The sequence below is a fragment of the Staurois parvus genome, unplaced genomic scaffold (assembly GCF_062004578.1).
Source record: "Staurois parvus isolate SC_StPar_1 unplaced genomic scaffold, SC_StPar_1.0 ptg000236l, whole genome shotgun sequence".
Taxonomy (NCBI): Eukaryota; Metazoa; Chordata; class Amphibia; order Anura; family Ranidae; genus Staurois; species Staurois parvus.
In genome coordinates, this window is record NW_028318032.1 from 313792 (window position 1) to 339099 (window position 25308).

Genomic DNA, 25308 nt, shown 5'->3' on the forward strand with positions numbered 1-25308 from the left:
TTTATTGCTTTTAACTGTTACAAGACGGCTTCATATTTTCTTTGGGTATATACCATGAAGCCCAGAAATTACCTTGAATCTTGTCTGTAAAGTTCTCAGTTATTGTCCCATGGACTGCAGGGGTCACTCCTGGTTGCTGATGACCAGCTGGACTACTTGATATTATTATAGTTGTTGTAGACTGTGAGGCATGCTTAGAAGGAGACTTCTGATTGGCTGTTGTTGGTTTACTGGAGGAGTAGAAGGAGCTCAAAGTTTGTGGTTTATGAGTTTGACTTTCACGATCCAAAAGCTTATCCAGTATCTAGGTAAACAAATGGTTAAAAGGACACAAAAAAGTTAACTTTTACTTAGAAGCTCAGTAATGTATCTGCATAACAATGAAAAAAATCCCCCTTATACACATCTAGTAATTTAAAGCGTATCCAAACAGCACAGACATCACACTGACGTCAATGCATTAAGCAATAATATTTTTTGAATAGAACAGCAGATTATGGGGAAATTAAATCAAAGCTTGATGCCATATTTGAAAGGAAATACTGGTCCTTAAAATCCTCTCAAGCAGGAAGATAAAAATGCTCTCCTTTGTGTCCAAACCTCTATCCTGTCATTCACAAATACAAGAGCCTGCCAATATCCAATCTGTGCCACTGAACTTCATATGCACTGTGACTGAGCACCATCAGCCACATAAAGATGATCTATTGAAGGACTTCAGTAGCATATTGAAAATGTTTTTTCACTGACTGTCATGAAGTAGTCATACTGTTCACTGTGACAGCTGCTATAGCAACCATGAAGGCAGAGTGGCTCGGTTACAGATTGAATATTCTCTAAACCAGGGCTTGACAAATTTACTTTGAATCTAGAAGCCAGCTAAAAAAGTTAGGAGCCAGTTTTTTTAAAGAACGCCTGAAAAGAAAGGAAAGAAAGACTTCAGGACGCCACTGCACCTATTAGAATGCCTCTTGTCCATGCGCTGAGAGGTACGGATAGGAGATTAAGCTGCAAAGATTTCAAATCTCTGGATCAGTGAAGCTGCATCTCGGTGTCTGACAGCGGACAACTGACAAAAGCCCATGCGTCAGGATGCAATTTCTTGTCCCCATGGTGATCTGGGAATGCCCTGTAGTACAGCCCCCATATCATACAGCACAGCCCCCCATATCAAGCAATACAGCTCCCCTCATATGACACAGTAAAGCCCCCCCCATATCACACAACACAGCCACCACATCCATATCACACAATACAGCACAGCCCCCCCAAATCACACAATACAGCACAGCCCCCCCCAAATCACACAATACAGCACAGCCCACCCCCAAATCACACAATACAGCACAGCCCCCCCCCCCCCCATATCATACAATTTAGCACAGCCCCCCCCCCATCCATATCACACAATACAGCACAGCACCCCCCCATGTCAGACAATACAGCACAACCCCCCCGATATCACACAATATAGCACAGCCCCCCCCCATATCACACAGTACAGCTCCCCCCATATCACACAGCCCAGCCCCCCCTCCCATATCACACAGCACAGCCCCCCCCACAATCACACAGCACAGCTCCACATATCACATATGATCAGTACAGTACAGGGGCCCCCCAAATGATCAGTACAGTACAGGGGCCACACACATGCTCAATGTGGCCCCCTCCTAGATACATGTGATCGGAGCAAAGAGGAATAGTGTGACTCCCCATAGGTATAATACAGGGGCCACATGTATGATCAGTGAGGCCCCCTGTCAGACAATGATCTCTCCTCCCCCAGCAGAGTCTCAATCACCCTGACCGTCCCCTTGTTCTGCTCACAGTTGTCCACTATAGAGGCCAGGACCACCAGGTGAGCCTTCACCACAGCACCTTTCAGTTACCAAAGCCCAGGAAAAAAATCCCTGAAGCCGCCATCATCATCTGCCAGAGAAAGGGTGGGGCCTGGAACACTTCACACATGGCACTGGCCAGGGATTGGACGGAGGGGAAGAGGCAGCTGCGCATGCTGCTCTGTGTTATCCCTGTGCTGTGGTTGGCTGGAGAGGGAATAGAACTTGGAGATTAATCCACGGGGATTTCCCTGCATCAGTGAAGTGGGGTCCCGGTGCTTGCCAACAGACGGCTGACAAACCCCAGGCGCCAGGACGCAATTTCTAGTCACCATGGCGTCCTGTTGCCTGAGATTTGTTGAGCCCTGTGCTAAACTAGTCAGTAGCACAAATAGCTCTCAACTGGTATGTGGTAATTCCAAACAACAGAGCTGGGCTGGTGAGAACAAACAAAAAAAGATATTCCACCAAGTCAGTGTAAGCACACCTCTCAGCATTTGTATAAACACCTGCCAAACATAAATGATCTGTCTATGATATTATATTTTATATTATGCTTTAAGTGATATTTATATGCAACTCCTGCAACTCCTTATTTAAAACATAAAGAAAACAATTAACAACAAAAATACCCAATGTTATGGGTGCACAGGTTAGACTTCTGAAGATTACTGACAAGCTACCATTAAACAAAGGTATATTCAGCAATTGTACTAGAAGAAAGACAGAAAAACAGGTGGAGAAATCCGAAAAGATAGAAATTGCAGATTATTACATGAACAACAGATTTTCCTTTCAATTGTTTTCTCACCATGCTTTTCCCAGTGGTTGCCTCATTGAATATTATCAACCTTTTGTCCTAAACATAAAGCACTGACCTATTGTACAGAGCATTTCGTATTTACTTGTATATATCTTAATACAATTTACGCATTACTTCCAACACCTCACATAAGTTAAAGAGGATCTATCAGCAGAAGGAAAGACAGCTCTTTAAATCCCTCAGGACACCCTCTTCACAGCACAGCATTTGTCCCCCCATCTACATCCCTGCAGGGGTTGCTGAGCTGTGTTGTTGGGCACAGGGGCGGACTGACCATTTGGAAACTCGGGCACTGCCCGAGGGCCCGGGGTCAGTAGGGAGCCCCATGAGATGCCCCTGGTACCTTTTTCATAGGCTTTTTTGAGTTTGGGCAAGGACACAGGGGCCCCATGATCCCCTATTGCCTGGGGCCCCCATGAGTTGTCAGTCCGCCCCTGGTTGGGCAGCTTACCCAGCCCACTTGCCTAGCTATCTGACAACAGTGATCAATTGGGATGGAGTTCTGGCTAACTGCTCAGAAGGAAAAGGGACATGATGGGCAGAGCACACACAGCCCCTGCCCTCCCTCCTCCTAAGCTGCTAGAGAGAACATCCCTCTGCTGTGCAGTGCTGTCTCCTTATCTCTCCTGTTTAGTTACACTCTGGACCTGCAGCCTGCAATTCAGAGGAACAGAGAGAGTGGAGACAGTCAGCTAGTGTTGTGAATGATTGCACCTTTCATTCAAAAGGCCTTCATTCACATAAACACAAGCTGACAAAAGCACAAGCCAGATACTACACTGATCTGTATCAGACTAAAGTATTAGTGTGCTTGGGATGTTGTCAGCTTGTTTTTCTGTGAATGAAAACGCACTTCCTAAGCTGCAATCTTTCACAAAACAAGCTAACAGTTTCCACTCTCTGTGCCCTTAAAGTGGTATTAAACCCAAAAAGCAAACATTTATTATATTGCAGCTTACCATTTCTTAGACGTGATGACTGCATCCATTACCATTTTTAGGCCTTCTACTGTTATTTGGTAATCCAGCCAGTAAGCCTGTTGTGTTTCAAAAGATCAAGCTCTCCAGCAGAATGTACCAGTTACAGAGATAAGACAAACCAATTAACAGTAGCAGGCATGCTAACAACAATCAGCTCTTGTTTATGTAAAACCTTTATTCCAAAAGAAAAAGACTGTTTGCGGTAACTGCTTATAAAGTGTGAGCTGGTGGCTTGCTTCACTTTGTTAGTGTATTTACATCTTCCCGCAAGTGCTCATTCTTTCCCAGTAGGGACACTTTTATACAGGTGTGTTACAGGCTAAATCACAAGATCACAAGAGGGGAAAAAAGCCTAAGAAAACTAATGCAGCCACCACATATACATGAATAGTAAGCTCCAACATATTACATTTTTGTTTTTGGGTTTAATGCCATTTGAATAGCAGGCTGCAGGTTTGGGCTGTGTGGGTACTGAACAAAAAAGAGGAGGCACAGCACTGCAATCTGGACATGGCGCAGTGCTCAGTGTTGGCTGTAAACCCAGACTTCAGGGGGAATGGCTGGAAAGAAACATTTATTTGATATAACATCCACTGCTAGGCAATGTGCTATGTGTATTCTTCTGGTGATATATCTTCTATAAAGAAAATGAGCATGCATTGCTACATCTTAATGAATAGCCTGTTCCTGAAAATTACTGTTCTATGCCCTGATAAAATGCATCCTGCAATAGACAGGCAAATAAAATATGCCAGCCCTGAAATCCAGTTGTCACAATAAATATACAGTATATGCCATTATTTCTAACAGAAGTTTTTAATAAAATATAATTATAGTACAATCTTAAATAATTTATCATTTTATATATTTTCCTATGTAAACAGTTGCTAATTAGATTTCATTCATACTGCATCTATACAGCTCCACTGTTCAGGGACACATGTTGGAGCTATAAAGCAAATAGAGGAGGATGAATTATCACTCTCTGCCTCAAGCACAATAAAACCCAGAAACAACGCAGTCTATAAACACTTTTTTGTACTAACAATTTTCATTACTCACCAATAAGTAGGCAACATAATAATTTTAATATGTCTGCATTCATTACAAATGATTACAATAGCAAAAATTGTGAAAAACCATCATAAAAGGACCACAAAGAACTATGAACCCAAGCTGAGTGGATATGGTGGGGAACTAGGATCGGTAAAATACTGAGTTTGAGTTAGGTACCATTTCCTTCATTTAGCATCACCCTTTGAAAAATTTTGTGCTTGACTCTGAACAACTCTTAAGAACTCAGTATGTGAAAGGGTGGCATGTGGTATGCCTTGTCTTTAAAAAAAAAAACTTGGCTCCCTTTATTATCCACTTTTCTAAAATCCTACTGTAAGAACTGCTAGTTTCCCTCTGCCTCCCACTAAATATTAAGCCTTCATGTAAATCAATGAGAAGCTCTAGCATCCATTTTTACTGTTAAATCTGGGAAAACCCTATGTTTGTTATTTGATCCCATTCTCACAACATACCTAAAAAAAATAGAAAAAGATATTTCTCACCTTTTAGAGGAAAAGGCCTCATGGTAGACTGCAAGGGGTTTATTTACTAAAGCTGGAGAGTCCAAAATCAGACTCCCTTCTGCATAGAAACCAATCAGCTTCTAACCTCAGCTTGTTCAATGAAGCTTTGGCAATGAAACCTGGAAGCTGATTGGTTTCTATGCAGAAGTGAGTCTGATTTTGGACTCTCCAGCTTTAGTAAATAAACCCCCAAGTGTCTCCCACACAGACTGGGCTCTCACTTGAGCTACCCTCATTAACATATATTAAATGTTTAACCCTTTGTTAGGACACAGTGTTCAAATCTAGTTTAGAATTGATAATGAACAACTGCCAACAGTACAGGTAGGTTTAATTATTACATTACTCTACAACCCCCACCTACACGTTACAAAGCAGGGAAAGCTTGATAGGATTTTTAAGCATATAAAAAGCATTTAAAGGTAACCATCATTTTTTAAAGTTCTGCTATGTTAATGGGAAAGTGTAACAAACAAAATCAGGGTTATCCCAATTTGATTGCAAAAGTGGAAAGTTGGGAGAGCATCTAAGTCTGGCGTGGATTTTTGTGTTTTTGTTCTCTCCAGTGAAGCATTAAGTTAGACATTTAGAGAGATGTGATGCAAACAAACAATTTAGCGATCCACTTGGGGTATGTGGATAAGAGCGTTCTCCACACTATATGCAAAAAAGAGAACATCGATGCTTGGTCAAACTGGATTTCATACCTACAATCTTTTTGTACACTGCGAATATGCGTAATCATGATCATCTTTGTACACTGTATTACTTACCATATTATTATTATACAGGATTTAAATAGAAGTTAGAAGGAGACAGTACAGTTACAATACAATTCAATACAAGAAAAAATTAGAGGGCCCTGCTTGTTAGAGCTTACAATTTAAAAGGATGGGTCAAGTAATATAAAAGGTAAATACAAGTCATAGTGAGACATTGTGTTTTTGACCAATGAAATACCTTTTTTAGCTTGGACTGATCATCTTTGTAGGTAATCATCAGAGCTAGTGCCAAGTCACCCTTCTCTCTTCTTGTCCCTTCACAAAGTAAAGGATGCTCAGCTTCACTAACCGTGGTCTTCATGCCTGTGCAAAAGAGTCAGCATTAAAATAAAAAAATAAAAAAAAAAACACTAGTTTCACTATGTTGACACATTTGTGCACATTCAAGGAAAGGACAACGAAGGGAGTGTGGATTTGAAAGCACTTGATATATTGCAAAACTGGTAACAGCTGCTGAACTTAAAATAGAATCCCCCAAAATTCTAAACTTACAGTGGAACTCCAGCCAGGAGTATATATTATAGGTTATGTAAAATTTTAATTTGTATTTTTAACATTATCTGTACCTAAACAGCACCCGAAACACAGAAATCAGTCTAAAATCTGAGCTCTTTTTAAAATCTGAGCTAATTTAAGATACAGTGGGGACAATTCACAAAGCAGTATCTTACCACATCCAAGCGGTACCACACAGCTTTTTTTTTCAAAAAGTTTGTTGGCATTCACTAGAAAACGCTACTAAAATATCGCATGAGCTGTTTTATGAAGTAATGCGGTATTTTAGTAGTGAAAACATGCAGTAATGTAATGAGTCATCAGTTGACAGCTGAATGTAAAGAAAAAAAATAAAATGTGCTGGAAATTCAAAATAAAGAAAAAAAAAAGTTTCTTCAGTTTTGGTATGGATTTTGAGGAAAACCCCTACCCCATACCAAAAACAAAAACAAACAAACAATGGTGCCCCCAATTCACAGTCCCTTATCCAAGCATGGAGCCTGGCAGGTCAGGAAAAGTGGGGGGGGGGGGTGAGGGGAGTTGGGGGAGGATGACAGAATGGCCACACATCCTCCTGAACTATACCAGGCCACATTCCCTCAACATGGGGGGGGGGTGCTTTTGGGCAGGGGGGATAAGGGGGGCCCCCTTCCCAAAGCACCTTGTCCCCATGTTGATGGGGACAAGGGCCTCTTCCCCACAACCATGGCCAGTGGTTGTGGGTGTCTGCGGGTGGGGGCTTATCGTGAATCTGGAAGCCCCCTTTAACAGCATGCCCTTGGTTGATGATGTCAAAAGGGAGTGGGGATGCCCAGTGCCATCACGTGTGGCCCCTCCCCTTAATTAAGAACTATCAGGCGGCCGAGCTGTCTGATGGCAGGAGCCTTTGTCGGGAGAAGAGCCTCTTTTTTTTCTTTTCTTCCAGGCTAGCGGTGGCGGCGGACATCATGATTGACGATGGATCAGCACCTGGGGACATTTTTTTTATTTTTGTTTTTTTAATAAACGACTTGTCAAAAACTGCCTCCTGTGTTTTTTTGGTGAATGAGTAGGGGGTCCCCTTGTTAAAGTTGATAAGCCCCCCCACCCGCAGCCCCCATAACCACTGGCTGGGGTTGTGGGCAAGAGGTGCTTGTCCCCATCAACATGGAGGGGCCCCAAAGCCTCCCCATGTGGCCTGGTATGGTTCAGAACCTGCCAGGCTGCAAACTCGGATAAGGGCATGGTATGGATTTTGAGGGGGACTCCATGCCATTTTTGTTTTATTTTGGCATTGGGGTTTGGCTCAAAATCCATACCAGAACCAAAGGACCTGGTATGGGCTAGGAGGGGCCCAATGCCATTTTTTTTCTTAATTTTCCATTGCCAGCTATTTTTTTTTTTTTCTTTTTTATTGCCAGCGAGGAACCCCATTGACAGCTGATAACTCATCGGCTGTTAAGGACGCAGTGGCCACCCGCTCAACAACAATGACAGTTACTGGTTAAGGATGCCAGCGGCCGTTAATTCAAGGTAGCTTAAAGGTAAAGGCTAAAAAACACAGTTTTGAATTATTATCTTTAAACATCCAGTTTCTTATCACTCAATAAGATCCTGTATTCCACAAAGACAAAAGGGGCACACAATTAATTTGTTCCAACAATCCATAATTCATGGAAGCACTCTATGATGCCAGAGTATAGTGAGAGTGTCAGGGCTCAGCCATTCTTCAAATGCATAGCTGGTTTGTGTTTCAGCATATCACTGTTCTAATGGAGACCTTGTAATCAGCCCTCCTAAGGTCATTTGTGGTCTTGAGGTTAAAAAGAAAAAAAAATTACAGTAATTGAATATCTAGTTAGCTGAAATGAGAGGTCATTTTGCTCAAGGCCGTTTCTGCCCTCATAAATAATGATAAAAAATTAAGTGTGCTAATGACTGACCAATAAAACAGATAATGTAGGCATAGCATATGTACGAATTAAATGGTGTACAATCTGTTTAATTCTAAACCCAGCTGTAGGACAATGTCAACATGAACTGGCAACCTGCATTTGATTTAGAGGCTCTCTTGTACCAGTATATTTACTAAAATTGTCTAACAATGGATATCTCAAAATTCCTAATCTTCACTCTTGAGATGTTAACACCGGGCAGATGTTTCTCATCTGACAGAGAGAGAATACAAGTGAGTACAAGCACACAGACCTATCTCTGAGAGGTAAGTCTGCACTTTTAGAACAAATTTTGAGAATAAATTCAGTTTCTTACAAATGTACATTCCTAGCTCCTAATTCCTGGTTCTCTTGAAGGTAAAGCTGCAGCTTCAACAAATTTGTTGCTGCTTCCAGAAACTACTAATAGCTATGGCTTAATTAATTATGTTAATCAATTCTGCATCATCCTAATTTATTAGCCATGTTAGACATTAACACACTACAGAATGGATGTCAAGACAACACGTATGTTTGGTACATAAATCAAATATAATGCAACTGTGCATGTCACATTTATGTGCAGCCATCTGCATCTTAGTTTTAGCATGAACGAGAAAATTAATGTCATCCAACAATTCAAAAGCCTGGGAAGCAGATTACATTAAGGCTCACTTAAGAAAGCAGTAGAAGCAAAGAATTATGGAGCCGCTGTCCATAGCAACCAATCAATTTTAAATAATGAAGCAAAATTACAAAATGAATAATAGAAGTGATAGATGCTAGAGCTTTCCTTTTTTTCACTTCTTCTTTAACATCCAGCTTATTAGCCCGAAAGAATATTTCATTACCATGGGGTGGGGGCAAAACCACTATATTTTAGCAAGTTTCCTAGCCTATAATTAGACACAGATGAAATATAACAAATAGTGAATATCTTATGCAACAGTCTTTTTATGTTGCTGAGCTCACCAGTGCATTCTTCTTTCCTCAGAATGTACCAAACTGTTGATTTGGCCACTCCTAATGTTGCTGCTGTCTCTCTGATGGATTTGTTTGTTTTTGAAGCCTTACAATGGCCTGTTTCACTTGCATGGACAGCTCCTATGAACCCATGATGTAGGTTCACAGCAATAGATTTCAAATGCAAATACCATACTTAGAATCAACTACAAACCTTAATTGATGAAGAAATAACGAAGGAGTAGCCTACACCTGGCCATGCAACAGCTTCTGATTCAATTGTCCAATTACTTTTGGTCCCTTGAAAAAGGGGGAATGGCTACTCTTAAGAGCTGTAATTCCTAAACCCTTCCTCCAACTATTAGTCGTGCACTCCACAAATCTGACCTTTATGGCAGAGTGGCAAGAAGAATGCCATAAGACACACTGCTTGCTGTGTCCCCCACATGACTTCTCGTAAACTGCAAACATGTGAAAGAAGGTGCTCTGGCCAGATGAGACCAAAATTGAACTTTTTGACCTTAAAGCAAAACACTGGTGGAAAACTAACACTGCACATCACCCTGAACACACCATCCCCAGTGTAAAACATGGTGGTGGCAGCATCATGTTGTGGGGATGCTTTTCTTCAGCAGGGACAGGGAAGCTGGTTAGAGTTGATGGGGAGATGGATGGAGCCAAATACAGGACAATCTTAGAAGAAAACCTTGAAGAGTCTGCAAAAGACTTGAGACTGGGGCGGAGATTCACCTTCCAGCTGGACAACGACCCTAAACATACAGCCAGAGCTACAATGGATGGTTTAGATCAGGGGTCTCCAAACTGCGGCCCGCGGGCCACGTGGCCCTTTGCTTGCTTTTATGCGACCCTTGGGGCAATTTTCCTTCCACTGATATGAAGCACTATTACTTCCATTGACACCAACGATGGAGCGCTATTCTTCCCAGTGATACCAACGATGGGGCGCTATTCCTTCCACTGACACCAATGATGGGGCGCTATTCCTCCCACTGACACCAATGATGGGGCGCTATTCCTCCCACTGACACCAATGATGAGGCGCTATTCCTCCCACTGACACCAATCATGGGGTGCTATTCCTCTCACTGACACCAATGATGAGGCGCTATTCCTCCCACTGACACCAATGATGGGGCGCTATTCCTCCCACTGACACCAACGATGAGGCGCTATTCCTCCCACTGATACCAACAATGGGGCGCTCTTCCTCCCACTGATACCAACGATCGGGCGCTATTCCTCCCACTGACACCAACGATGGGGCGCTATTCCTCCCACTGACACCAACGATGGGGCGCTATTCTTCCCACTGACACCAACGATGGGGCGCTATTCCTCCCACTGACACCAACGATGAGGCGCTATTCCTCCCACTGACACCAACGAAGAGGTGCTATTCCTCCCACTGACACCAACGATGAGGCGCTATTCCTCCCACTGACACAAACGATGAGGCGCTATTCCTCCCACTGACACCAACGATGGGGCGCTATTCCTCCCACTGACACCAATCATGGGGTGCTATTCCTCCCACTGACACCAACGATGAGGCGCTATTCCTCCCACTGACACCAACGATGAGGCGCTATTCCTCCCACTGACACCAACGATGAGACGCTATTCCTCCCACTGACACCAATGATGAGGCGCTATTCCTCCCACTGACACCAATCATGGGGCACTATTCCTCCCACTGACACCAATCATGGGGCGCTATTCCTCCCACTGACACCAATCATGGGGCGCTATTCCTCCCACTGACACCAATCATGGGGTGCTATTCCTCCCACTGACACCAATGATGAGGTGCTATTCCTCCCACTGACACCAACAATGGGGCGCTCTTCCTCCCACTGATACCAACAATGGGGCGCTATTACTCCCACTGACACCAACGATGGGGCGCTATTACTTCCACTGATACCAACGATGGTACGCTATTCCTCCCACTGACACCAATGATGGGGCGCTATACCTCCCACTGACACCAATGATTGGGCGCTATTCCTCCCACTGACCCCAACGATGAGGCACTGTTCCTCCCACTGACCCCCAACGATATGGCACTGTTCCTCTCACTGACCCCCAATGATATGGCACTGTTCCTCCCACTCACCCCCAATGATATGGCACTGTTCCTCCCACTGACCCTCAACGATATGGCACTGTTCCTCCCACTGACCCTCAACGATAGGGCACTGTTCCTCCCACTGACCCTCAACGATAGGGCACTGTTCCTCCCACTGATCCCAACAGCGGGGCACTGTTCCTCCCACTGATACCAGAAATGGGGAACTAATTATCCCACTGACACCAATGATGGAGCACTGTTCCTCCCACTGACCTCCAAGCCTAGGGTATTGTTTATTCCCACTGATGCCAGGGCATTTTATACTCCCACTGGCAACAATCTGGCCCCCCTAAAGTTTGAAGGGCAGTAAACTGGCCCTTTGTTTCAAAAGTCTGGAGACCCCTAGTTTAGATCAAAGCATATTCATGTATTAGAATGGCCCAGTCAAAGTCCAGACCTAAATCCAATAGAGAATCTGTGGCAAGACTTGAAAATTGCTGTTCCCAGACGCTCTCAAACCAATCTGACAAAGCTTAAGCTATTTTGCAAAGAAGAATGGGCAAAAATGTCACTCTCTAGATTTGCAAAGCTGGTACAGACATCCTCAAAAAAAACTTGTAGCTGTAATTGCAGTGAAAGGTGGTTCTACAAAGTATTGACTCTGAGGGGGGCTGAATATAAATGAATGCCACATTTTTCACAGATTTATTTGGAAAAAAGTTTGAAAACCATTTATCATTTTCCTTCCACTTCACAATTCTGTGCCACTTTGTGTTAGTCTATCACATAAAATCCCAATAAAATACATTTACGTTTTTGGCTGTAACATGACAAAATGTGGAAATTTTTTAAGGGGTAGGAATACTTTTTCAAGGCACTGTATACACAATGGGTATAGAAAAGAAACACCCCCTTTAAAATTCTCACATTTTGTTACTTTGCAGTCTGAATTGGGCTTTCTGCACTGTACACAATACTATGAGCAGATCTGAAGCTGCAGGTTGACAAAGCTGAGTCAAGGATTTGAAGTTGCGAGATAACATTCTACAGTGCTGGTGGCATAGGTTATACAATATTGCATTACTGGGTAATAATATAAAATATTGGTAGAATATATATCCCTCTTCCCATAAACACACACTAAAATTTCGTATTATACATAAAATAATTCTTGAGCATGGGTTGCATTTGCAAATTTATCATGACTTCAATAAGCCAAGTACAAAAAATATCCAAATGTATACCCACATTCAAAAGGTCTCACCTCTGACATTTATGCCTCCCCAGTGAACTCTGAGTTCAGGCAAGCTCCATTATGTGGTTAAGTGGGTAACCAACCTGAGTAAAACCCTAGACCACGCAACATAGAATAATATTTGGCTTGTCACCTCCAAATGCTCCTTAAATATTTTAACCCATGAAAACGCATTTAAATTGCTCTCACTTTAGTACATGACCCCATATCACCTATCTCACTTCGTCCCTAGCGTGTCTCCGATGTGGTTGTCGGGAGCAATCCGCCTTTGGGTACAAGTATACACTATGATCAAGGTGCTTCTAAACATCTCAGGCTCGCCTACAAAAACCCATCTCAATGCTTCCCAGGAACCAGAGGAAGTTAGTTGTTTTTCTGGCAGCTCATCAGACATTAGCCAAAGCTTGGCAGCAACAGGTTCTCCCCTTTGCTGAAGTCAAGCAATGACTTATGCAGCCCTGGTACATGAAAAGCTCAACTCAATATTAAATGACACCCATGCAAATTTTTTTTAAAGCCTGAGACCCGTAGATATCTTATAATGATGGCCTGAACCTAGACCGTGCCTTACTCTTGGTCTTACTGCACCCTCCCGGGGATTCATTACAACATGACTTGGCCCGGTTCCTGCAAGAATATTTTCCCCCTTTCCCCATGTATCCGCTTATCTCCTTGCTCCCTCCTTTACCCTTTTCACCCCTTTTCTCTCGCTCCTTTCTTCTGTCCATTTCTTTTATTTTTTTTTTTTTTTTTTTTTTTTTAGTGATTAGGCTATCTCCTTTTCCCCCACTTGGAAGCGACCACTTCCACTGTTGTTCAATGGCATGCTCACCCTTACCCCATTGTTCTGTTATCTTTCACCTATAACAAATCTGTTTGTTACTCCTTGTTGTAATATTTTGGTACTGTGCTATTGCGTTTTATATTAAAAAAAAACAAAACTTGAAAAACTTCAATAAATTCTTTGTAAAACAAAAAAGATCCAAATGTTAACTGGTGAGTAGAGCACTATAGAAATCAATTGACTTTATAAACTGCTCAAAAAAAATTAAAGGAACACTTTGAAATCACATCAGATCTCAATTGGGACAAATATCATGCTGGATATCTATACTGATATGGACTGGGTAATGTGTTAGGAAGGTAAGGATGCCCCATCGTTTGATGGAAATGAAAATTATCAACTTTTGATGTGCCATCCTGGAGGAGTTGGACTGCCTGTGCAACCTCTGTAGGGTCCAGGTATTGCCTCATGCTACCAGTAGTGACACTGACCCTAGCCAAATGCAAAACTAGTGAAAAACAGTCACCTAACACTTGCCCATGTGAACAATGCCGATGGGTTTTATCAGCTCCAGCTAATTTTAATGCATCGCTTTTTTTAAATAATTATCACCTAATTAAATGAAAAGTTAAACAAAATGTAAATGGCTGATATGTATTCATGATACACGCACCTAGTGCAGCAACAGCTGCCTCAAAGCCCAGTTCTTCATCCCCAGGCATCTCGTTGTTACGGTTACGACTTGGAGGACGGGAACCTGTCGGGGATACAACTGCAAAAAGAGAACAAAATTAGCTAATAGGCAGTGATCATACAGCTGTCGGTCCATGTGCTCTTACTCCAGAATAATATGAATTTGATTTCCCTTTGACGTTGAAAGGAACATGAACAACAAATATATAAAAGCAGCATATACTTTTTTTTTTATTATTTATATACAGCATGCTACAGACATTCTTGACAGGTCCAAATAAAAACCTGTGTAACATACCAGATCTGTAAATATACAAAGAGTACTAAAGTTTAGCTCCAGGGAAACAGCTAAATACAAAGATAGAAAACATATAAAAGTGCTGTTTTACCTGCTAAAGATTTTGTAACTTTGTCAGTCCATTCCTGATGCTTACACTGTCCTGCCACACAGCCAGGTGGATGACATCACTGACCGTTGAGTAATAAAGTAATGTCCTCGCTCCACCCACAGCCTGTGATTGGGCAGTGATGGGGCAGCAAAGGACTTATCAGGTCATGCCTACTGACTCTGCTCTCTCCTCTTCGCAAGTTCCTTGTCAGCACACGTGCATGCAGCAAACATGACTGGCTCCAAGTCCTTCCCCCCCCCCCCCCCCCCGAGTATCACCATACGTGTTACAATCTGACTGTGCAATCTACGGCCAATTAATTTTTAATTTACCAAATTTATGTAATGTGAAGACCTACCTTAACGATCTAATCAACCTGTATCCAATCGTGTAGGTCGTGGCACTACATTAGTTGTTGGCAGATTTAAAGCTGTATTAAACCCAGAACTAAAAATGGAACACATTGCGGCTTACCAATCATTAGATGTGGTGGTTGCATTAGTTTTTTTTTAGGCTTTTTTCCCTCTGTTTTCATCTGGTGATCTGACCAGTAACACACCTCCTGTATTAGAGAGACACCACTCTATATCAATGAGCACAGGACAGGGGGCACAGCAGGCAGCAGCATTAACTGCTGGGAGGAAAGAGAGTGTAATAGCAGATTTAGATACACTAACTCAATGAAGCCAGATTTCAGCCAATACAGACAGGATGAATGAGCACAGGGGGCAGATTTGAACAACAGCATTGTCATTCTGTGGGGAGGGAATTGTTAGAAGTATCAGTAAGAAATACAGCATCGAATTGAAGCTGAACTCCAAGTAAATAATTTATCATCAGTTACAACAAACAGTTTTTTTTCCTTTTGGGATAAATGTTTTACATAAATAAAAAAAAGCTGATCACTGTAAGCCCCCCCCCCCCCCCCCGCCAGTGTTAGATGGGTTGTCTCATTTCTGTAACTATTACATCTTCAAAAGAGCGTGTTCGTTTGAAATACAATAGACTTAATGGCTATATCATAAGATGAAACTAGAAGAAAGTAAGCCTTAAAAGAAAACAAATGCAAACTTCACATCTAAGAATAGGTAGGCTTCAATGTAATAAAACTTGCTTTTGGATTTAATACCACTTTAAAAGGAAATTCTGCAATCAGATTGTAACCTGTGTGGTTAATTTTATTTTGAGCTGTGCCTTACAGAGACTGTAAGAGGTTAATACCAAGACAAATTCAGGTACTTTTACACTGTTTGCAATAAAAAATACACATGATTGTTCATTATTGAATACAGTGTTGCATTAAATTGTGTCTTTTACACCTGCCTGGAGTTCAGCATTACATTGATCCCAGCAACACAAGTTTACTAAAGTAAACTTGTCATCATAGAGGTAGGGGCTGCAATTGCTGATACATTATAAATCGTTTTGCCAATTGTGTAGCTGTTATGATTAACAAAGGTTCCAGCACTTAGAATCTATGGCCCAGAGCAAGTATGCAGAATGTTAGAGAAAAGTCAGAAGCCTGAACTAGAAGTCTTATTCCTTGTCAATGACAAAGTAATAAAGAGGTTATCAGCATGAAAGCTATGCAACTGGAAACTTCTCAGCCATTCCTATAGTAAAGAGCATGTGCATTACAAATACGCAAACCACCCTATAACAACCAATCAGAAATCATTATTTATCTATGGTGAAAAGTTGAAAAGTTACTGGATGAAATAAACAGGTGTGAAATTATCTTCTCAAATGACGCAATTTTTAGTGTAAAGTGCAAAGATTTCATCTTTCATCAGTTTAAAACAGTCAGAGCTAAAAGGTTTAAAGTGACAATAAACTGGTTTAAAAAGAAAAAATTATATTCAAATATGTATCCTTAACCTAAAAAAAAAAGGTCTCTTCTATTGCTCTCAGCCTCCTCCAAATCTCTTTTTTTTTTAATTCTGTGATCCAGCTTCCTGTTAGAGGGTGGCTATGTTTGATGTCCATTGTCCCACTGTATGTAGGAACGTAACCACTCTCTCTTGCTCACTCCCGAGATGGACTATGGACCATGGGATCTGTAATGACCATACAGCTGTACACGACTGCAAATAACGTGCATGGCTCATTCTAAACAAAGGAAGGTGAGAGGGGAAAAGAGAGGTGCGGAGGCTCACAGAAGACGTTGCAAGAGGGCAGAAAAACACAGTAAGAAACAGTAAACATATTACAGGACCATTAAGTAGTGGATGTGTGCAGATTATTTTTGGAAAATAAGGATATTGTTCAATGTCACTTTTGTAAAATGTTCATTCAATTGTCTAATTGTGTAGAAAAAAAAAAAAATCCCAGACATGCCTCAAAAGTATTTTCATTTAACATTCCAACCTGCCTTTAAGAAGCACTTAAAAAAATAAAAAATAAAAAACTGTAGTCAGGTTGCAATTGTTTTTGCAGATCAAGCAGAGGAAAAAAATATGGAATCACTCAATTCTGAGGAAAATATTAAGGAATCATGAAATAAAACACTACAGTACACTACTAGTACTTTGTTGCATCACCTCTAGCTTTTATAACAGCTTTTATTTTCTGAGACATGGATTTAACTATTGACAAACCGTATTCTTCATCAATCCGCTTCCAACTTTCTCTTATTGCAGTTACCAGATCAGCTTTGCAGGTTGGAGCCTTGTCATGGACCATTTTCTCTCATTTCCACCATAGATTTGCAGTTGGATTGAGGTCCGGACTATTTGCAGGCCAGGCCATTGACATTATGGGGTTTATTTACTAAAGCTGGAGAGTCCAAAATCAGACTCCCTTCTGCATAGAAACCAATCAGCTTCCAGGTTTCATTGCCAAAGCTTCATTGAACAAGCTGAGGTTAGAAGCTGATTGGTTTCTATGCAGAAGGGAGTCTGATTTTGGACTCTCCAGCTTTAGTAAATAAACCCCTATATGTCTTTCTTGAAGGAAATTTTTTAACAGCTTTGGTCCTATGGCAAGATGCATTCTCATCCTGAAAAATGATGTCATCACCACCAAACAACATCCTTTCAACTGATGGAATAAGAAAAGTGTCCAAAATCTCAATATAAACTTGTGCATTTATTGAAGATTTACTGACTGTCATCTCCCCCGTACTTTTACCAGACATGCAACCCCATATTATCAATGATTGTGGAAATTTGCATGTTTTCTTCAAGCAGTCATCTTTATACATTTCATTGGAACGGCAACACACAAAAAGTTCCAGCATCACCACTGCCCAATGCAGATTCGTGATTCATCACCGAATTTCAATTTCATCCAGTCATCCATAGTCCATGATTGGTTTTCTTTAGCTCACTGTAACCTTGTTTTTTTCTGTTTAGGTGTTAATGATGATTTTCGTTTTGGCTTTTCTGTGTGTAAATCCCATTTCCTTTAGGTGATGTCTTACAGTTCGGTCACAGGCATTGACTCTGGTTTCTGTCTTGTTCCTCATTTGTTTTGTTGTACATTTTCTGTTTTCAAGGCATATTACTTTAAGTTTTCTATCTTGACGCTTTGATGTCTTCTGGTCTACCAGTAAGCTTCCCTTTTACAACCTTCCCATTTGATTTGTACTTGGTCCAGATTTTAGACACAGCTGACTGGGAATAACCAACATCTTTTGCAACATTCTGGGATGATTTACCTTCTTGAAGAAGTTTTATAATCCTCTCCTTTGTTTCAACTAACATCTCTCGTGTTGGAGCCATGATTCATGTCAATCAGCTTGGTGGAACAGCTCACCAAGGTTTGCAAGCACTCTTTTTTACCTGCAGACTAATTAGCAGATGTAATCTGATACAGATGTTTGATTTGGAACGGCAAAGTACATGGTGAATCCATAATATTTTCCTCAGAATTGAGTGATTCATATTGTTTTCCTCTGCTTGATCTGCAAAAACAGCTGCAATTGACTGCAGTTTTCTTTATTTTTTTTAAGTGTTTCTTAAAGCCAGAAGGTTGGAATGTTAAATGAAAATAGTTTTGAGGCATGTCTGTGATTTTTTTTTTTTCTACACAACTAAACAATTGAATAAACATTTTCCAAGAGTGGTGATTTCATACTTTTGGACAGGGGTTGTACTACATCTTGTAGATTTATTGCTCTTTATGTTGCTTATATTTGGTTTTTGCTCAGCATTCCTATAAGAAAATGGCACTAAAAAGCTATCACAACTACAGACAGTAAACCCACAATGTGCCTTAGTATGAATTGACTGCTGCTTTTCATTAAACAACCCAATGACTCTAGGCCTGAAGGTTCAGCACACACTGCACTGCCATGTGAAAAATCACAAAGTGTGCAAGAATGATTGATCATCTCCACTGCTGATTCGATTACTTAGTGATAGCAGAGCTGATCATTTAATTTTCCTCCGTAGAGGTACATTAGTCAAAGATTTGACTGACTATTGACCAAATCATTCAGTGATGAACAATCCAATAACTGTTCGGGTTGCATCCATGCTAAACATAACAAAATTATTTAAACATTTCTCAGGATGTAGTGACAGTATCCACTTCATCAGGACCAAGAGATGGCATATCTGAATTCATAGCACTTTAACCAATAACAGCCCAGAGCCCTTTTCACATTTCAGCTGTAGACCTATTCGCCACAGAAATTAAACATAATTTTTTTTCTTAGGGGGGGCGAGGTAGAACAAATAAATATATGTAACATAATATGCAAAATATATATTCTATATAGTTTAAGTGCAAAAAGAAAAAAAAAAGAAAAGTTAGGACAAGCAATAATTTAAAAGTCAACCAGTAGCCAGGCAATGATAGTTTCATAGATTTAGTCGCTAAAATTCTAAATGATGTAAAGAATTTTTAAATATTTGAATGTCCTTATAGTCAAAGTGTTGCTCCAGTCAAACTGAAAAAAAAAGTCAGCAACTACAAAAACTGTAGCTGCTGACTTTTAATAAACAGGACACTCACTTGTCCCTCGATCCCATAGTTTCCTCCCCGCAGCCTGTTTCACTGGCCATCCTGTGTTCCCGGTGCCGGCATCTTCAGTATGGGCACCCGGCTGTGACAGCTTGTGGCTTGACAGCCGGGTGCCCATTGCACATGCGCGAGTAGCACTAAGATTTTTGAATGGTCTTGTAGCCTTCTGGGTCATGCGACATATATATGTTACATATATTTATTAGTTCTACCACCCCCCCCAAGATAAAAAAAATACAAGGAGGGAGGGGGGAGGACAACTTTTGCTTTCGAATGCCTAGGCGATCACAGTGGAATTGGGAGCGGGTATTCGGAGGACGAAGCCTTAAAGTGGAACTTCCCCTTTTGGGTGGAGCTCAGCTTTAAGCTAGTGTACACAGTAAAAGATTTTAAAACAAGCCCTTATTTACCTTAGTACCTATACGGTAGTAGGGGTGGAGGGGTGAGCTGAACTGCGCAGAGAACAACTTCAGCAATTTCAGTATTTCTTCTGTGAACTTTGATAATATGTTTCACAGTGCCTGCAGCTACAGAGGTCAGTGAGGGCTTGTTTTAAAGCTGAATTCCAAGAATTCAGCAAATTTGCAAAATGTGCAGGCACATTATGATGTTAGTTCAATTAGGTGCATGTCACCTTCAGGGCTTCTTTCTATTACTTATACGTGACAGGTTTATCGCATTCCCAGAGGATACATTCCAGCTTTGAGAGGAGAGAAGCAAACATAGCAGGTTTGCCTGTCCCTCCCATCTGCTGCCCATTCACAGAAGCCTTTGTATTTTGTGATTAAAGTAGAACTCTAGGCAAGACCTTTTTTCCCCATTTTGGATAGAGTAATGGAGAGTTCTAACCCTTGTAAGGTTTATTTTTTGCCATCTTTGTCCCATTGGGGAGATTTACGTTCACTTCCTGTCCCATAGTCAAACAGGAAGTGAGAGTAAATCCCTGCAAATTAAGGGAATTCCTTGGGGACCCCCAAGTCAGTGTTTCTCAAACTTTTTTCAGTCAAGGCACCCTTTAAAATTTTGAACAATCTCACGGCACCCTCTAAAATTATGGACAGTTTCAAGACACCCAATTCTAAAATGTGAAAAATCATCCTAATAATTTTACATAATGCGTCAACATCCATACACATAGGACACCAAATGTTAGAGGTGATTTATTCTTTTAAATGAAATACACTTTTGCAGACTGGTACTGACTAGTATTCCAAAGTTTCTCTTCTCCCTAAGTTTTTCTCCATCACTCAGCTAATGTGACCCCAGTGCTGATGGAGAGGGGCAGGGGAGGGGCAAACAAGGATGCTGTGCAGATGACCAACATCCTCCTCATCAACTGATGCCATTGGTTGTTGCGATGCAGGCGGCTAGAAAGTCGTAATGGTAGACAATGAAAAGCCGTGACTTTGTGTAATTAAAAGGCAGGCTTGATCCAGCTCTGGCTTGTACACAATTTTTGAGCAATTTTTAGGCACTTTGCCAAGGCACCCCTAAAGAGACCTCAAGGCACCCTGGTTGAAAAAGGCTGCCCCAGGTAACCAGAGCAAGTGTCCCCATTGGAAGATTTCCTCTCTATTACTTTTCTGGGGACAGCCTAAAATTTGGGGTTTTCTTTCACTTTTGATGAGGATGGTAAACAGAAGAAGCAGAGAGGGAGAATCTAGCTAACGGAGGCACAGACAGCAGTGAAAACCAAATAGGTGTTTAAATCCACCTCTACTCTGTCCAAAACTGAAAAAAAAAAAAAAGTGTTGACTTTAGTTATACTTTAAGTTCACATAATACAAAGACTTCTGTGAATGGGCAAGGAGGGGAGGGGTGGGCTTAGCAGTTCCAGCGACTCTGCTCTTCAAGGAACTGTGACCATAGTCAGCAGTGTCAAAGCTAAGGAATTTATCTTCCTGGAGCACAATAAACCAACCATATGTGAATAATAGAGATACAGTGCTCAGCATTAATGAGTACACCCCTTTTGAAAAGTAAGATTTTAATCACTCTCTCAATGAACACAAGAACAATTTTCAAAATTTTGACAAAACTAAGTTTTAAAGAACATTTGTTTAGATTATTAACCTTACAAGAAAGGAAGGTTAATAATATAACTTAGATTACAAAACCTTCAGTTTTACTCAAATTAGTTGATGCAAAAATGAATACACCCCACACAACAAAATCCACTACATCTAGTATTTTGTATGACCTCCATGAGTTGTAAGGACAGCACCAAGTCTTCTAGGCATGGAATGAACAAGTTGGTGACATATTGCAACATCTATCTTTCTCCATTCATCAAGAACGTCCTCTTTTACAGCCTGGATGCAGGATGGAGAGTGATACTCAACTTGTCTCTTCAGAGTTCCCCATAGGTGTTCAATTGGGATCTGATCAGGAAACATACTTGGCAATTGAAGCACTTTCACCCTGTTCTTCTTCAGAAATGGAACAGTGACCTTGGATGTGTGTCATGTTGGAAAAGTACATGACGACCAAAAGCACGAAGTGATAGTAGCATCTTCTCTTTCAATATAGAGCAGTACATCTGGGAATTCATGATAAAGTCAATGAAATTCAGCTCCCCGACACCAGCAGCACTCATGCATCCCCACAGAAGGGCACTGCAACCACCATGTTTCACTGTAGACACAATGCATTTTTCTTTGTACTCCTCACATTTGCAACGCCATACAGTTTTGAAGCCATCAGTTCCAAAAACATACATCTTGGTCTCATCACTCCCAGGTACAGAGTCCCAATAGTCTTCTTTGTCAGCATGGACCCTGGCAAATTCTAGGTGAGCTTTTTTGTGTATGGGCTTTAGGAGAGGCTTCCTTCGTGGACGATACCCATGCATGCCATTCCTCTGCAGTGTACACCGTATTGTGTCATGGGAAACAATCCCCCCAGTTTGGCTTTCTACTTCTTTAGCTAACTGCAGTGAGCTTGCATGGCGATTTTACTTCAACCCTTCTAATCCAAAGGCGCTCCTGTCGAGGTGTTAACTTCCGTGGATGACCTGCACATCTCTGTGAGATGGTTGCAGATCCATCTTTGTTAAATTTTTGTATCACTTTTGCTACAGTATTCTGACTGATAAGTAAGGGCCAGCTCACACTACAAAAACGCACTCTGGGTGCATTTTGGATACGTTTTTGCTTACAGTTCACACCACACGCAGTTCCAGTGCAGTTTTGATGCAATTTGCTAGGTTTCAGTATGGTGCTGTGCAGAAAAAATGCAGCATGTTCTACTTTTTCTTTTTTTTTCCTGCATCGGAAACTGATTGGAACTGACTGCACTGGTGTGAACTAGGGCCAATGGAATACATGGAAAACAATGTGCATGCATTTTTTATTCAGAAACAAAAAAGCACTGGACTGCATATAGTGTGAACTAGCCCTAAAGCTTTGGTGATCTTCTTATTGCCTTCACCTTTCTTGTGTATATAAATTATTTTCTTTCTCAGGCCTTGTGACATTTCTCTTCCATGTGGTGTTATTGCTGACAGCATGAAATGGGAAGGGGTTTTCTTTGTTAAGTAATGCCCATTTATAATCAACTGTCTGCTGGACATCTATTTAATGAATAATTAGACTCACCTGTTAATTAGAATTTTGTTGTCTTAAAATTTAGCTTTGCTCCTAACACTTTCATTGGGGTGTATTCATTTTTGCAACATGATCTTGAAGAATTTGTTAGGAAAAATACTTTTTGTGTGTGCAAATTAACAAATCTTGCTTGCAATCAATGGCCCACATTTGTGGGAGTATTTTGTAGTATAGTGTCCCATAGAAAATGTTGATTTTGAAAGGAAAGTAAAGGTTTTCTGACAAATCTGTTGGGGTGTACTCATTTATGCTGAGCACTGTAAGAATAGGAGGCAGCAGGCACCTTGTTAGACTTAAGTGGTTCTAAAACCTTAAAAGTTTTTTTACCTTAATACATTCTATGCATTAAGGTAAAAAAACTTTCTGTGCTGCAGGATCCCCCCAGCCTCCCTTATACTTACCCGATCCCAATCTCGATCCAGCAATGTGCACAAGAGCAGCGGCTCTCCTTGCTGTCTCCCGCCTCATTGGGCAGACTGATAGCAGCAGGAGCCATTGGCAGGGTGGCTTGGGAGAGAGCCTGCATGAGTGTCCCCATAGAAAGCAGATTTCTATGAGGGCACTTGTCGACGAGGAGAAGCCAGGAGCATTGGCAGGGGACCCCAGAAGAGGAGGATCAGGCTGTTTTGTGCAAAACCATTGCACAGAGCATGTAAATAGAACACATGTATTATTATTTTTTTTTAACTGACATTTTATTGTTACTTTAACTCATGATTTGCAGTTTTTCAAAGTAGCTGAATTCCTAGAATTCAACTTTAAAGGTTACTTACTGCTTTTTAAAGTAGGACATTTAACATGTTAAAGAGGTATTAAACCCCAAACCAAAAAAAAATGTAATATATTGCAGCTTACCATTCATTAGATGTGGTGGCTGCATTAGTTTTCTTATTTGTAGGCTTTTTTCCTCTATGTTTTCACCTGGTGATCTGCCCAGTAACACATCTGTATTAATGAGACACAACTCTGGATCATTGAGCACTGGGAGCACAGAAGAAAGCAGCATTGTCAGTCTGGGGGTCAGGGAGTTTTAGAAGAACTAGCAGATATAGATCTGCTTTCTGCTAGTGTATCTAAATACACTAACAAACTGAGCTAATACTTTACAAGCAGTTACAGCAAATATTTTTTCTTTTTGTGATAAAGGTTTTACATAAATAAAAGCTGATCATTGTAAGCACCCCTGCAAGTGTTGTATAGTTTTTCTCATCTCTGTAAGAGATGCATTCTTCTGGAGAGCTTGTTCTTTTGAAAAACAATAGTCTTACAGGCCAGATCACCAGATGAAAATTAAAGAAAGCAAGCCTAAAAAAAAAAAACTGAAGCAGCCATCACATCTAAGAACTGGTAAGCTGCAATAAAACAGAGGTTTGCTTTTGGGTTTAATACCACTTTAATATTCAAAAAGTCCTTTTCAAAATTATTAAATCTCCTGCTTTCATTACAATAATACCTGGTGATCTTGTCTAAAGGCTCTTGCTCAAGTACTTTCTGTTATAGAGTGACAACGCTGTCAATTTATTCCAACTGTGCAATGTCACCGTTCCACCCTGGCATAGACTAAAGAATATATAAATACTTGAATGACCGAAGGATGGTCACAAGTTGACAAAACATTTGAAATAAATTAGTAGATATAAAAAGCAGATTTTATCTTATGTAAGAAAAATTATTTACTGCAATAAACTGCTCCTGAGAGATAAAGTCAGCTGAAATGTATTCGTTTTGTTTACATTTTTACAAGCATTGAGCTGAAACATGTTTCTTTTGCGCATAGTTTCTGTCTATAGCAGCTCTGATAGACATATCAAAACCTCAGTTTTCAAAATTGACAGTCAGCTCCAATAGCTGTGTGGGTGTGATCTTAGCTGGAAAGAATGAGCAAGGTAAGTGAGCTCTATAAATCACAAAGTTAAACTGTAAAAATATGCAGAAGGAAAGATTAAAAATTAATAATAAGGTCATCACACTTTGGCAACCATTAAATCTACGGGCTTCAACTTGTATAAAAAGTGTGAACAGCAAGCTTTGGTAAAACTTTCAGCAAGCTTTTATAAAACTTTCAGCAAGCTTTGAGCAGCTACCTCAAAGCCTTTAAGTTCTTTTTGGAAATGTTATATGCAGATCTTATTGGGAGTGCTGATT

At 40.8% G+C, this 25308-nt stretch overlaps 1 protein-coding gene across 2 annotated transcripts in view; it reads right to left on the reverse strand.

Annotated features, from left to right (window-relative positions):
* ZSWIM8 (zinc finger SWIM-type containing 8) overlaps positions 1-25308 on the reverse strand; it is a 153982-nt gene that overhangs the window by 28645 nt on the left and 100029 nt on the right. Inside the window, exons 14-17 of one of the 2 annotated variants that reach the window (XM_089680182.1) lie at positions 24019-24108; positions 14182-14280; positions 6185-6309; positions 73-304 (exon numbers count right to left, since the gene is read on the reverse strand). In XM_089680182.1, coding sequence (XP_089536308.1) covers positions 73-304; positions 6185-6309; positions 14182-14280; positions 24019-24108 — 546 coding nt within the window. The remainder of the gene's footprint in view (positions 1-72; positions 305-6184; positions 6310-14181; positions 14281-24018; positions 24109-25308) is intronic. The other variant, XM_089680183.1, reaches the window with a different exon arrangement.